Here is a 12963-nt window from a genome sequence, read left to right as displayed (position 1 = left end):
ACAATTTCATTATTAATGCACTTCAATAACATAAAAAGAATAAACAATAAGGAAATAGACTTCTCCATGCAGAACTTTTAATAGTTTGAATACACTCCCGGTCTTTCACTTGTGACCTCTTTTCTTCTTCCATGCCTGTTTCAGTTTTGTCTTCTTTGGTTGGTGACAAATCAGTTTAGAACAGGTGTTTTTTTGTTGTTGCTGCTTTGTTTTTAATTGCTGGTAGATTCAGCCACCTTCAAACCTGAGTTTGAAAAATATGTGGAACATCAGCTGGGTGATGGTGCATGCCTATAATCTAGCCACTCAGGAGGCTGAAACAGGAAGATTGTAAGTTGGAGGCCAGCCTGGGCAACTTAACAACACCCGTCTAAAAATAAAATTTAAAAAAAGTCTGGGGGTTTTGCTCAGTGGCAGTGTACTCCTGGTTTCCGTCTCCAGTACCAGGAAAAAAATTGGAGGAATGTTTCAACCTTTAATGTGTATAATCACATTAGTATTACAGACGCAATACAAATATTCAAACATACGTATTTCAGACACCGCCTCAGACTCTATTTGTAACATGTCACTTTATCTGTAGTCCTTTCTTGACCACCCTGTTTGGAATAACCACATTAACTTCTGCTTCACCACTCCAATCCCCTTCTACTGTTTCAGTTTCTTCTATAGTAGTGTCATCATCTAATATAGTATATACTTTATCTGTTTGTCATTATTCCTTCTCAAATATAAGTTATTTAAGCTCTGTGAAGGCAAGAATTTTACTATTTTGATTGTTTTTGCAGTACTAGGGGTTGAACTCAGGGCCTTGCATATGCCAAGCAAGTGCTGTACCACTGAGCTACATTTCCAGCTCTTATTTTTATTTTGAGATAGGGACTGATTAAATTGCCCAAGCTAGACACAAATTTGTGATCCTCCTGCCTCAGCCTCCCAAGTAGCTGAGATTACAGGTGTGTACTACCATACCTGTCTTTGCTCTTTTATTCACTGCTTTCCTTAGCATGATGTCTTGCACATAATAGGTACTCAGTAAATATTTGTGGAAATAATACAAAAAATTAAGAGAGACTAGCATGAGGGACTTGTGTGCCTACCAAAAAGTGACCTTTATGTTTTATGAAATGAAATATCTTCTGTGGATACAACCCACATACATACACAAAAGTTTCATTGTTGAAGCTTCCATGTATTCTTCCCCTTTCCATTTCCCCACCTTCCCTCCATAGAGATAACTACAGTCTTTATATCATTCCTTTTTAAAAACTGTCCTTAGCCTGTTTGCTAGCTATTTTATTTATTTATTTATTTATTTAATTTTGGTGCTGAGGGTTGAACCCAAGGGTGCTTAATCAGTGAACAACATGCTTGCCCTTTTTTATATTTTATTGTATTTATTTATTTATTTATTTTGGGGGCAGTACCATGGATTGAACTGGGAGGCACTCGACCACTGAGCCACGCCCCATCCCTATTTTGTATTTCATGTAGAGACAGGGTCTCACTGAGTTGCTTAGCGCCTTACTTTTGCTGAGGCTGGCTTGAACCCTCAATCCTTCTGCCTCAGCCTCCCAAGCCACTGAGATTACAGGCATGTACTAGTGCACCTGGCTGTTGGTTTTATTTTATTTTATTTTATTTTTGCTTTATTTTATTAACTTTTTAATTGTGTCTCCCAACTTCACATGTAACACTTGTCCCTTTTAGACAAATTTAAAAAGTGCATATAAGCACAATGGAGAAAATATTCCATAATCCTACCTTCCACTATTTTTTTTTTTTTCCTCTTCCCCCTCAGTTCATATAATTTATTGCAGTTAGCACAGTTTAAAAATTCATCACTGGGTATAATGGTACACATCTGTAATACCAGTGGCTTGGGGAGACTGAGGCAGGAGACTCATAAATTCAAAACCAGTCCCAGCAACTTAGTGAGGCCTTAGCAACTTAGCAAGACCCTGTCTCAAAATTTAAAAAACAAAAAAGGACTGGGGATGTGGCCCAGTGGTTAAGCATCCCTGGGTTCAATCCCCAGTACCAAAAAGGGCAAAAAAAAAAAAAAATCAACATACCAATAGTACATAGCTGTAGTACTAAACAGCATTATGTTATTTTCCCCCTTCCACTGTTTATTACATCCTTATTAGCTTTAGGGCCTCTGGCAAGATTCTTTACCTTGGAACCTGTATTTCCTCAGTTTCCCATCTGTAAAATGGAAATAAAAATAGAATATACCTCATATGATTATGGCAAGGATTAAATGAAAATCCATATAAATAGCTTAGTAAGAGTACCCAGCACATAGATAATGGTGATTGTATACCCTTTCAAATGATTGCATCATTCTTTCTTAAATACAGATCTATGGCTGGGTTTGGTGGCACACACCTATAATCCCAGTGATGTGGGAGGCTGAGGTAGAAGGATTACCAGTTCAAGGCCAGCCTGGGCAACTTAGCAAGACTGTGTCTCAAAACAAAAAGGGCTGGGGATATAACTCAGTGGTTCAGTACCCAGTACTGTAAGAAAAATAAATACAAAGAGAACTTATATTGTATACAATTTATAAATCCTGGTGGGGAGTGATGTAGGAAGCATGCAGTCATTTCCTCACTAACCAGTAGGTTTAGAATCAGGGTAAAACTTTACATTTGTGTTTGTGGAACACAGCACGGAGCTACATTGAACTGACAGTGCTAATTACTCTCCAGGTGAAGAACATCATTTACCATGCAGTGAAAGATGCTGTTGGTACCCTCAAGGCTCATGAATCCAAACTGGCAAGATCTTAGGCATGGAGAAATTCCAAGCTCCCTTGTGAAGCAGGTCTTTTCACTCAACACTTACAGGGAACCACAGGGTTCTCTGCGGGAGCAGAGGCCCTTCACCTGGAGCCAGTGTGGTCAGTATTACAAACTCTCCAGCCACTCTTTCTGCGCTGCCTCAACACTGAAGGTTGACACGGGAAAGTCGCACTGTTCACACACAGTTTCTGACTCCAAGCCGAGGGTGCCACATCCCCAGCCAGTGGCCTTTTGGGAACCCGGATTGCCTGAACATCGCTGGGCTTTCCTGCATTATTCTCTGATTTGAGATCATGGAATCCAGGAATGTGGGCACACTTTTATTTTCCTCTTGTGCCTACTTAGTGGGGGTGTGTTTGGAGGTAGAGGGAATCATGTAACTGGTACAAGTAGGGGTGATTGCTTAAATATGCCTGGTGGAAGCCTGACTGTCTCTGCACATGACCTCGGACATGGCCTGCCCCAGGAGATGGGGTACAGCTATTCCACACACTCTCCCGTGAACACTGGAGTCTTGCAGGACCCAGGGAGAACCCACTGCTTTTCCCAGGAGGCTCCAGGATTAGGAAATGTGTGTATTTAGTGAAAAATAGGTTTGTAGTGAAATAGTTACTATTTCATGAAAGTAGATATTTTTAGAATTTTTGAAATACCACAGTTGTTTTCCTGGATTATGAGGAAAGGCACATTACATTTAGTCTTCCTTTCGATAAAACTCTTTGAAGAAATATGATTTTTAGAAATCAGCTGCCCATTATAGCACAAAATTAGCCAAAGCAGAATTTAAAAGAATTGGCTTTTTAGAATTCTTTTAGTTTCTCCCTCCCCCTTCTCAGTCTTATCTTAAGGGAACAGTCAGTCATCTGAGAAAGACTTTGTCATGTCTGAGCTGTGGTGTGTCCCCACATATACACACTGGTGACTCCAGGAACGTTTTCACCTATTACCAGCGTTCCCATGGGACTCCTCATTGTTGTTTCCAAATGCTAAGGAAAGTTTGATTTCCAACATGAAAGTTTTTGTTCTTTTGGGGTTTTGTCCAGAAATATTTTCAGCAAAACTTTCCAACTCAGTGGAGTTTTTATTAAGAATTTATTTGAAAATGACGGAATTCATTGGCCCGTAGGTACATTGGGAAATGTATCTCTTTCCAGCTGTACTGTAGTGCCCTGCAGGCTTGTTTATATGTTCACAGTTACCTTTTTTTTTTTTTTTTTTTTAATAAAAGTCATTTACTGTAGAATACTTTTAATTTCACTTTCTGTATTTTAATTTTGTTGAAGGGCTGATTGGGATTTCCATGTTCTTATTAAAAATCTAACAAATCTATTTGGAGTGGACTAAATTCTTCCAGTGCCAACCCTTCTAAAGTCAAGGTCACATTGAGGGCTGGTTTAGATGTGGGGATTCATTTCCAGGTCTTTATTATTGCACTGCACCTGATTATTGCTCTTTGCTTCCTGAATTTGTTCCCAGTTTAGAGAAGGAAAAGTGCCAGGGTGAAGTCCATGTGGTTTGGGAGTAAAGGCAAGGAATCACATGAGTTAGAGGGTGGGTGAAGAAATGAATTTTCCCAATTTATGCTCTGTGAATAGAGGGGTCTCTTCCTAGGACAGAGTGTCTGGGGAGAATGGCCCAACTGAAATTTGTTTTTGTTTAACAAGCAACAAAGTGGTTTGAGGGATAAGAACAGACTGCATTCCAATTAGTAGAGGCCCTTTAGAGGGGAAGTTGGAAAGAATAACAAGAGGGGTCATTAGAGGCTGCTTCTCTGAAACCTGTTGTAGCCTGGAAATATAATTACCAGGTTGAAAATAAATCATTTTATAGTTCAAATAATCCTAAGTTTGAATAAGACCATAACTATTTGAATGTAGAACTCAGCATGTCCATTCAGTCTGGATGGGCACTGGTTGATGCTGTGGTCAACAGAAGGATTACACCTCAACATAAAGGGTAAAGAAATAGTGAAACTTTAAAATGGAACAGGAAAGGAGAGCAATTGGGCGGGGCAGGGGTTGCATTGAAGCTTGGCTGCTTTGGTGAAAATCAGGAAGCAGGCTAGCCTACATTCTGGATATAAATGTCTTCAGAATTAGGACATCCACTGTCACCAGTGCTTACTGATGGCGGTGGAACTACAGCCCCTGGACTCATCACTGATCTGGGACCCAGGCCCCTCTCCCAGCCCCTGTTTGAAATTTAAGGCTCACACCTCCCCAGCCCCTGCTCTGTTCTGCTGCAAAGCTTACTGACAACCTGGGAAAACATGGCTCAGGCAGGGCCTCTTTGAACTGGAGATTGGTGATTGTAGAGAAGGGGTGGGGTTGGCAGGTGTTGTCCCTCTGACTTCAGGAGCTCAGGTGGATGTCTTTACAATCCCTGTAATGGGAAGCATCTGCTAGTCAGCAGTTGAGGTATGTAACCTGCTTGAAGTAGACTGCCTGGTTCATATCTTAGCAGTGTGACTCAGTGGTTTGGTGACCCTTGGCAATTTAATGAACTTCCCTAAACTTTCCATGTCATCTTAAAATGAAGAAAAATTCAATTTCTGCCTTTCTAGGGTGTTTGGAGGATTCGATGAAATAATGCAAGTTAAGCTCTTGGGACAGGGCCTGCCTCACAATAAACACTCAACAAATCATAGTTGTTATTCCTTGTAGGAGAGTTAAGACTTCAACCTGATGTGGGTAGGGAAGGAGGTGGACTGGGGCTGATATCAGGATGGGATCAAGAAGGCCTGCAAGACCTCAGCCGCGGGGGCTCAAGGCCCAAGAAAGGTGAACAAGCGATTAAAGGAAGGCAAGGCACAGAGGGTGAAGGCGCATGCCCAGCCACAGCAGGTGCTAGAGGGGCGCGCCGCCGCCGTTGCGGCCTCCCCTTTAAGAACCGCCACCGCCCACGGTTCGCTGCTGCGGCAGGGACCTCCCCTTTAACGGCGGCAGCTCAGAGCTCCGCTGCCCCCGCGGCGGCTGCTGCTGCTACTGCAGCTCCTGCTGCCGCCGCCGCTTGGCCTCAGACAGCTGCATCCTAGACCCGGGCCGGGTCCCCGCCCCGCGCAGCGCCCGTCCCAGCCATGGTGTCCTGGATCATCTCTCGCCTGGTGGTGTGAGTGCGGAGGCGGCGGCGGGGCGCGCCCGGGTTGGGGGCCATAGAGGCCAATGATGGAGGGCGGGGGTACAAATCCGGAATGGACTATTCCAGGGCTTCATACAGCAGTCGCCTAAAGGCACATCGTTCCTGTTTGGGACCCCAGAGATGTAGGACCCAGGACTGGAAGGGGGACACTAGGGGAGTTGGCAGGCCTGAATTCCCAGGGACCTCACCCACATTATTTTTTAATACCTTTTTTATTTTTAATTGCCCTGCTCCTGTGCCCTCCCCCATCCTAGGGGCTAAGCAGCGGCTGATTTGTACGGGGAGGTGGGCACATTCCTTTTCCACCTAATAGATCTGCGCTTGAGAAACCCCTCCAACCAGGCCTCCTCTCCTTGGGGGAAGAGGAAAGTAGGAAAGAGTGGGGAGCGAGGCAGGGCCTCATCATTCCATAACTCGGGAGCCATGGCCGATTCCCTGGGCCTCCCAGAGGGCTCCCGCCCTCCTCCGGCTTTCAGTGTCAGGAGACTGAGGATGAGGACACCTGCCCCAAAGGCCCCAAAAAGGAAGACTGGGCAAGGGGAAGCAGAGATGCTGGGAGGACAAAGTGTAGGAGGTAACGGTAAAGGAGGTGTGTGTTCAGCCTGGGGTTGTGAAAACCACTGCGGGGAGGGTGGCCTTCATTCACTCACCAGCCACACAGCCACATTGTGGAGCCATGTCCCTAGCACCTCCCCCAAACTCCAAAGGGAACCCACACACACAACCCTGAATTTTGTACTTGAGGATTCTGCCCCACATCCCATCTGCAAAGGCCGGTTTGGGAAGTAACCTGCCTCCATCAGGCAGCCCCACAAGTTGTCAGGGGGCACTCCTTGTGGGCCTCAGAACTAACCACTGCCCTAGCTCAGGAGCCTGCCCCTCAGCCTCCACAATGGGAACTGACATCCCAGCAACCCCACCCTACTGGCTTCTCATTCAGTGCTGTCATGTGCTCGCGTCCTGGTTTCCTCTAGACTCATTCCTTTTCCCCATCCCACCCCAAAGGGAATCTACAGGCCTTATTACCTCTATGTGGCCTTCAGGGTGGCTGCTTCTCTGTGACCTGGGGAATACTACTAAGAGGCATCGCTCTTCTTCCTTCCCAACCTATGTCCCGTCTGTGGCCCGTAATGGAATCATCAGCCAAGGCCTTGAGCCTAGGGCCCTTCCTAAAGCCTGATTTTGGAGGAGTTGACATGGAAGAATAAATATTTTTGCTTCTTCCAGGGCCTCCTGCCCCTGTGCCCTTTGGTCCCCAGGGCCACAGTAGTGCCTCTAACTACCAGGTTGAGTGTCATGTTAGGTAGTGTCAGGTTCTTTTGCCAAGCTGGCCCTACCCAACCTGGCTCTGAGACAAGGAGGTAGAAGGTAAGGGCTGATGGGTTGAATAGCATGAGGCCCAAAAGGAAGATGGCTCCCTGGCAGTGATTGGATCCACACTCCTCATGACATGCTTGTCCATAACCAAGGACCATGGCTGAAGGGACCACATTGGACACTCTGGCCCCTGGGTCTTTCTGGGCCACCAGGGCTGAAGAGGAAATGAACAGTGGAAGAGGAGGTGCATCTCTCTTGCTGGCTGAGTCCCCAAACTTACAAGTCTCCTGAGTCTTGACAGCTTTGACCTTAACCCCTAACAAGACTGCATCATTCCTGCTGATGTGGCTCTCTGGAGTTCTGTCCCTTTTCCCCTTACCTACCCAGGGGCTGATGCAGAGCTGGGAGGGAGAGGGGCCCAGTAACTATGCCTGCCTCCCTAGGCTCATCTTTGGCACCCTGTACCCAGCCTATTCTTCCTACAAGGCCGTGAAGACCAAAAACGTGAAGGAATACGTGAGTGGATGACTTATACCCCCTACCCAACTCACACAGTAAAGACAGGGAAGGGCAGTGGGTCATATTACAAATGAAGGTGACTATGTGCCAGCACCACTGGCCATTAATAAGACCCTAGGTAAAGGAGGTTCCTGGGTGTTCCTTTGCCCAGCCTTGGCATGTTCCACAAAGTTGGGGTCCTGGGTATTCCTCCCACAGTCCTGGTATGAGGAGCCAGTAGATTGGGGTGCGGGGGGGGGGGGGGCAGTCCTAGGTATTCCTTACCCCTCAGTCCTGGGCAGCAATTGCTGCCTTATGTCCCCTCAGGTGAAATGGATGATGTACTGGATCGTCTTTGCCTTCTTCACCACAGCTGAGACACTGACGGACATTGTGCTCTCCTGGTGAGGTCCAGCATCCCTCTCTGCACCTTAGGGCCTAGGCCTCTCTTTCTCTCATTAGCCAGACAGATGATTGGACCCCATAGGGGAATCCCCCAACTCCTGACAGTCCCTTGGGGTTTTTGATATTCCTCTCCTTTCCTGACTTGATCAGCAGAATAAGAGCATGTAGATGGGCATGATGGCACACATCTGTAATCCCAATGATTTGGGAGACTGAGGCAGGAGAATCACAGTTCAAGGTCAGCCTGGGCAACTAAGCAAGGCCCTGTCTCAAAACAAAACATAAAAACACTAGGGATGTAGCTCAGTGGTAGAGTGCCTCTGGGTTCAATCCCCAATACTGAAAGAAAAGAAAAAAAAAGTAAGAACCCCCACATTTCTTTCTGGGGACAGCCAAAGCACCATAGTGGAATTTAGGAGATTTACTTCTGCTATACTTACTGTGACCTTAGGGAGGTCACCAGTCTCTAAGCCTTGGCTTCCTTATTTGTGAAACAGACACGTGATTCACTCCTGTAGACATTGGATGCTTGCATTTCCAAGGCATTTCCCCAGGTAATTCTGGACTGTGCGGTTGAGAACAGGGAATATGTCTGAATCATCTGCATAGTCACAGTAGGAGCTCAAAGATGTCTGCTGAACGAGCAAATGCCTAACAACACAGTACTCTAAAATCTCAGGCAAGAGAGTCTTACCTAGGGGTTTAAGATAAAAAGACAATAGCATTTATAGATAAAGCTAGAGTCAGTAGAAAATGGAGATTAGAAAAGAGATGTCTTCAAGGTTGAGGATAGAGGTGAGTCTAGCTCCTTTTGACACAGGGAAGGAGAGGACTTTGATGAGGCTTTGTGAGGATATTGGAGTCCTGAAGAAGTTCGTGGCAGCTGTGGGAAATGGAAAACAGTCCTTAAAGTGAGGCATGCTGGGTATAGTGCGCCTGCCTGTAGTCTAAGCTACTTGGAAGCAAAAGGCTCACTTGAGCCCTGGAGTTGGAGGCCAGCCTGAGCAGCATAACAAGACCCTATTTTAAAAAATAGAAAAAAGGAAAAAAAAAAAAAGGTTTGGTTATCCACTTAGGAGTGGTTATCCACTTAGCCCCAGTGCCTTGCCCCCACCCCTTTTTTATGAGACAGGGTCTTGCTAAGTTGCTTAGGACCTTACTAAGTTGTTGAGGCTGGTCTCAAACTTGTGATCCTCCTGCCTCAGCCTCCCAAGCCTACACCACCACTCCTGATGGGGGAAAAAAAAATTTAATTAAAAAAATTGAGGATGGTCATGGTGGTGCACACCCACACTCCCAATGACTCAGGAGGCTGAAGCAGGAGTGTCCAAAGTTCAAGGCCAGCCTGATCAACTTTGTGAGACCCTGTCTCAAAAAATAAAAGGGGATGGGGATGTAGCTTAGTGGTAGAGCACCCCTGAATTCAATTCCCAGTACTGAAAGGGAAAAAAAAATGTGTGTGTGTGTACCATGGTAGCAAATACTAGGATTCAGAACCCATTCCAGCCCTCTTCATAGAGGGAGAGCAGGAAGAATAGGAGGTGAGGAACAGGCATGAACCTGAAAGGTTAAGGAGCTTGCCTTGGTCTTGACCCCAGAGCAGAATAATAGGGGTCTTCTATAGGAATGAGAGGGCAGGACTTATAGAAGAGGACAAGGAGAGTCATTGCTGGGTGAATTTTCTTCTGAAATCACTTCTTACCACCCAACATGAAGTCTCAGCTGAGCCTCCCAGTCCCTATGGGAGCCTTGTCCCAGTGCGCTAAGGGGTGGGGGACCATACAGTATTAAGCAGAGGTCACTGCTGCTGAGCCTAGCATACCCCCTGACACCCTGTCCCATGCTTTACACTTGCCTCTGTCCCCCCAGGTTCCCCTTCTACTTTGAGCTCAAGATCGCCTTTGTGATATGGCTTCTGTCCCCTTACACCAAGGGCTCCAGCGTACTCTACCGCAAGTTTGTGCACCCAACATTGTCCAACAAGGAGAAGGTTTGGCCCCTCTCAGCTTGCTTCCCAGCCTCCTCCAAGCCAAGGCAGCCCTGCTCCTGCAGCCACGCAGCCTTGTGCCATACATTCTTAGCTCTCCCTTTGGGTGTCTAGAACCTAAAGTAACCTGGAAATGCCCTAGACTCCTGGAGTGGGCAGTACCTTTGTGCTGGGTGAGCAAAGAGCAGGGCTGCAACAGCAGCACCTACCCCTGACCTCTTCCTTCTTCCCTTCAAACCTCTCAGGAGATCGATGAGTATATCACACAGGCCCGGGACAAGAGCTATGAGACCATGATGAGGGTAGGCAAGAGAGGCCTGAACCTGGCTGCCAATGCCGCGGTTACAGCTGCTGCCAAGGTGAGATGGGGTGGGCCCAGACTTTGAGGACCCCCACCTTGTTTGTCTTGTGCTCCTGGCCAGACCCTTGGCATCCACCCTATCCTCAGGGCCATGGAGACTTTTGTCTTGTGCAACTTGGGCTACCATTCCTAGCTCTGTCTCCAGCCAAGTCATTTCTGCTGTCCAGCCACAGTTTCCTCATTTGACCACAGGAAAAGTATGACCCAGCCTCTCAGTGCTGTGTAGGCCTGGGTAAGGACGGTGTGGGAAAAGCACTGAGCCCTGGAGCTGTTGCCAGCACCATGGTGACCTCTGTCTCCATCCCTACCCCCCACACCCCTACTCTCTTGGTGTGTGGTGGTGATCCTAGGGCCAGGGGGTGCTGTCAGAGAAGCTCCGGAGCTTCAGCATGCAGGACCTGACGCTGATCCGAGATGAGGATGCACTGCCTCTGCAGGGACCCGATGGCCGCCTCCGACCTGCCCCTGGTGGCCTCCTGGACACCATTGAGGACTTAGGTACAGTCAGGGGCCAGGGCTATGGAGAAGGCACAGGGTGGAGAAAGCCAGGTGGGAGACCCCTGGACCTTTGTTCTCCTTTCCTCCCCACCAACCAGCTGATGACCCTTCCCTGAGTATAAGGTCTAGCACAAACCAGACAGATCCCCGGACAGAGACCTCAGAGGATGACATGGGAGACAAGGCCCCCAAGAGGGTCAAATCCATCAAAAAAGTGCCCAAAACTGAGGTGAGAGCATGGTCCTGAGCTTGAGGAAATGGAGAAGGGGTAGTGGTGACAGGCTGAGTCCTGTCTTCCTCCTTCCCTCCACAGCCACTGGCTTCCAAGACACTGAAGACCAGGCCCAAGAAGAAGAGCTCTGGTGGGGGCGACTCAGCTTGAGGGCCCCATGTCCCCAGGCTGTGGAGCAAGGAGGGAGCCCAAGGAAGGGCCACAGCCCTAGCCCCTACGCTATACTGTGCCACCAGCCTAAGTGTCTCAGGCTCTGGGACCCCCTCAGGTAGCCATTCCTGAGGCCCACCCAGTGGCCACTCCTCTGGAGAGGGCTTGGAAAAGAGGAGAGAGGGCTGGGGAGATAGCTCAGTTAGTAGAGTGCTTGCACTGCAAGCACAAGTCCCTCAGTTCGATCCCCAGCGCCACAAAAAAAAAAAAAAAAAAAACTATGGGAAAAGAGGAGAGAGGCCCAGCTGTGGGGGTTGCAGGTAGAGGCAGCCCCAGAACTGAGTACTGAGCTCCCAAGGAAGCAGGGGCTCCTCAGCCCACACTGCTCCCCACTCTAGTCTTGCCCCACCCACCCAGTGCCTTGCTGAAGACCATGGCCATCCCCTTCTCTAAACCCCTGACATGCCGCCATGTTCTCCCTGGGATGGGAATTGGGGGCATTCACAGCCAGATGAACCAAGGAAGGGCCTGAAGGCACTGGGAGAAAGGGAGCAAATAGGCCAGTCCTTGAGGGACCTGGATGGGGCTTCTAGGCACAGCTTGAGTGAAGAATATGGGTTTGTGTGGGTTTAAATGACTGGGATGCCTGGCCAGAACTGCATCTGGTAGGGCCGTGTGCTACGTGTCTCCACCAAAAAAAGAGGTGGGGTTCAACGTGTGAGTGTGCGTGTTTATTTTATTGGGTTCAGGGCTGGGGCCAGTTTGGTGATGGACTCTCCCTCCAGTGGTCACCTCCTTCTGCTCTCAGCCCTGGCCTTTCCCCCTTTTGACTCTCCCTGCTAGTCTCTGAGCCTCAGAGGATCCCAGCCCATGACAGGATGGGTCTCCATGGGACCTCTCAACTCCCCTTCTGTCCTTAATCCTTTTTGCCTCGCCAACTGCTGCCCTGACTCCTCCAGACCCCAGGTCACTGCAGAGGCCCTGCTGAACTGGCTCCTTCCTCTTCCCACTGGGTCCCTCCTTGCCCCAGGCCCCCTTCTTATGCCAAGGAGACCCCCTATCAGAGCTCAGCCTCCAACCCCACCCCACCTCTCACTTCTGCTGTGGCTTCCGTCAGGGCCAGGAGGAACTGGTGACAAGAAAAATACAGGAGCTGAGAGACTCTCAATTCCTTGGAAAGATGGTGCCCATTGGACCATCTTATTTGGCACTGGATGAACCAATAAACCAAATTCTGGCACCTCATTTATTTTGGCCTCTGTGGTGGTGTTTTTTTTTTGTTGTTGTTTGTTTTTGTTTTTGTTTTCTTTTAAGGTTTTCAATATTTTATTCATCAAATCAGGCTTTTACTTTAAATTCTTACAATTTGCATGTTAATTAAAAATCAACATTTGTAGAAAACATGAAGTTTAAGTGGCTGAAACTATACTATGCTAAACTTACTATTTAATGTATTAATACATAATTTCTCCTTCAGAGCTCAAAATTCAATATAAAACCAAATATTAACTTTGTCCAGTAGATAAATATAAATGCTAACAAACCAAGGTATAAAGTAATTATTAGCATA

At 47.5% G+C, this 12963-nt stretch overlaps 2 protein-coding genes across 6 annotated transcripts in view; both read left to right on the top strand.

The window, feature by feature from the left end:
• KDM3B (lysine demethylase 3B) overlaps positions 1-4136 on the top strand; it is a 76183-nt gene extending 72047 nt beyond the window's left edge. For all 3 annotated transcript variants that reach the window (XM_079143935.1, XM_079143936.1, XM_079143934.1), the window contains one exon: positions 2715-4136. In XM_079143935.1, the coding sequence (XP_079000061.1) occupies positions 2715-2795 (81 nt within the window). In that variant the 3' untranslated portion in view covers positions 2796-4136. The remainder of the gene's footprint in view (positions 1-2714) is intronic.
• Positions 4137-5731: 1595 nt separating this feature from the next.
• Positions 5732-11571, top strand: REEP2 (receptor accessory protein 2). Of its 3 annotated transcripts, none has more exons than XM_079145629.1 (8): positions 5732-5915; positions 7706-7778; positions 8088-8164; positions 10035-10155; positions 10398-10511; positions 10864-11011; positions 11110-11240; positions 11325-11571. In XM_079145629.1, exons 1-8 carry the CDS (start codon positions 5884-5886, stop codon positions 11391-11393), a joined length of 765 nt encoding a protein of 254 aa, XP_079001755.1. In that variant the 5' UTR covers positions 5732-5883; the 3' UTR covers positions 11394-11571. The 3 variants fall into 3 exon arrangements, with proteins under 3 accessions (XP_079001755.1, XP_079001756.1, XP_079001754.1); XM_079145630.1 differs by lacking the exon at positions 5732-5915 and adding an exon at positions 5962-7506; XM_079145628.1 differs by lacking the exon at positions 5732-5915 and having other exon boundaries at positions 7650-7778.
• Positions 11572-12963: the final 1392 nt, after the last annotated feature.

Source organism: Sciurus vulgaris (assembly GCF_902686455.1).
Source record: "Sciurus vulgaris genome assembly, chromosome: 6".
Taxonomy (NCBI): Eukaryota; Metazoa; Chordata; class Mammalia; order Rodentia; family Sciuridae; genus Sciurus; species Sciurus vulgaris.
This window is presented reverse-complemented; position numbering and strand designations above follow the sequence as displayed.

Bases quoted from the DNA above. Each gene is read 5' to 3' on its own strand.
- REEP2 (XM_079145628.1), top strand. From the start codon at position 7,656: ATGCAGAGCTGGGAGGGAGAGGGGCCCAGTAACTATGCCTGCCTCCCT. The intron at 7,779-8,087 runs GTGAGTGGATGA...ATGTCCCCTCAG, and splicing joins CCAAAAACGTGAAGGAATAC to GTGAAATGGATGATGTACTG. The intron at 8,165-10,034 runs GTGAGGTCCAGC...CTGTCCCCCCAG, and splicing joins ACGGACATTGTGCTCTCCTG to GTTCCCCTTCTACTTTGAGC.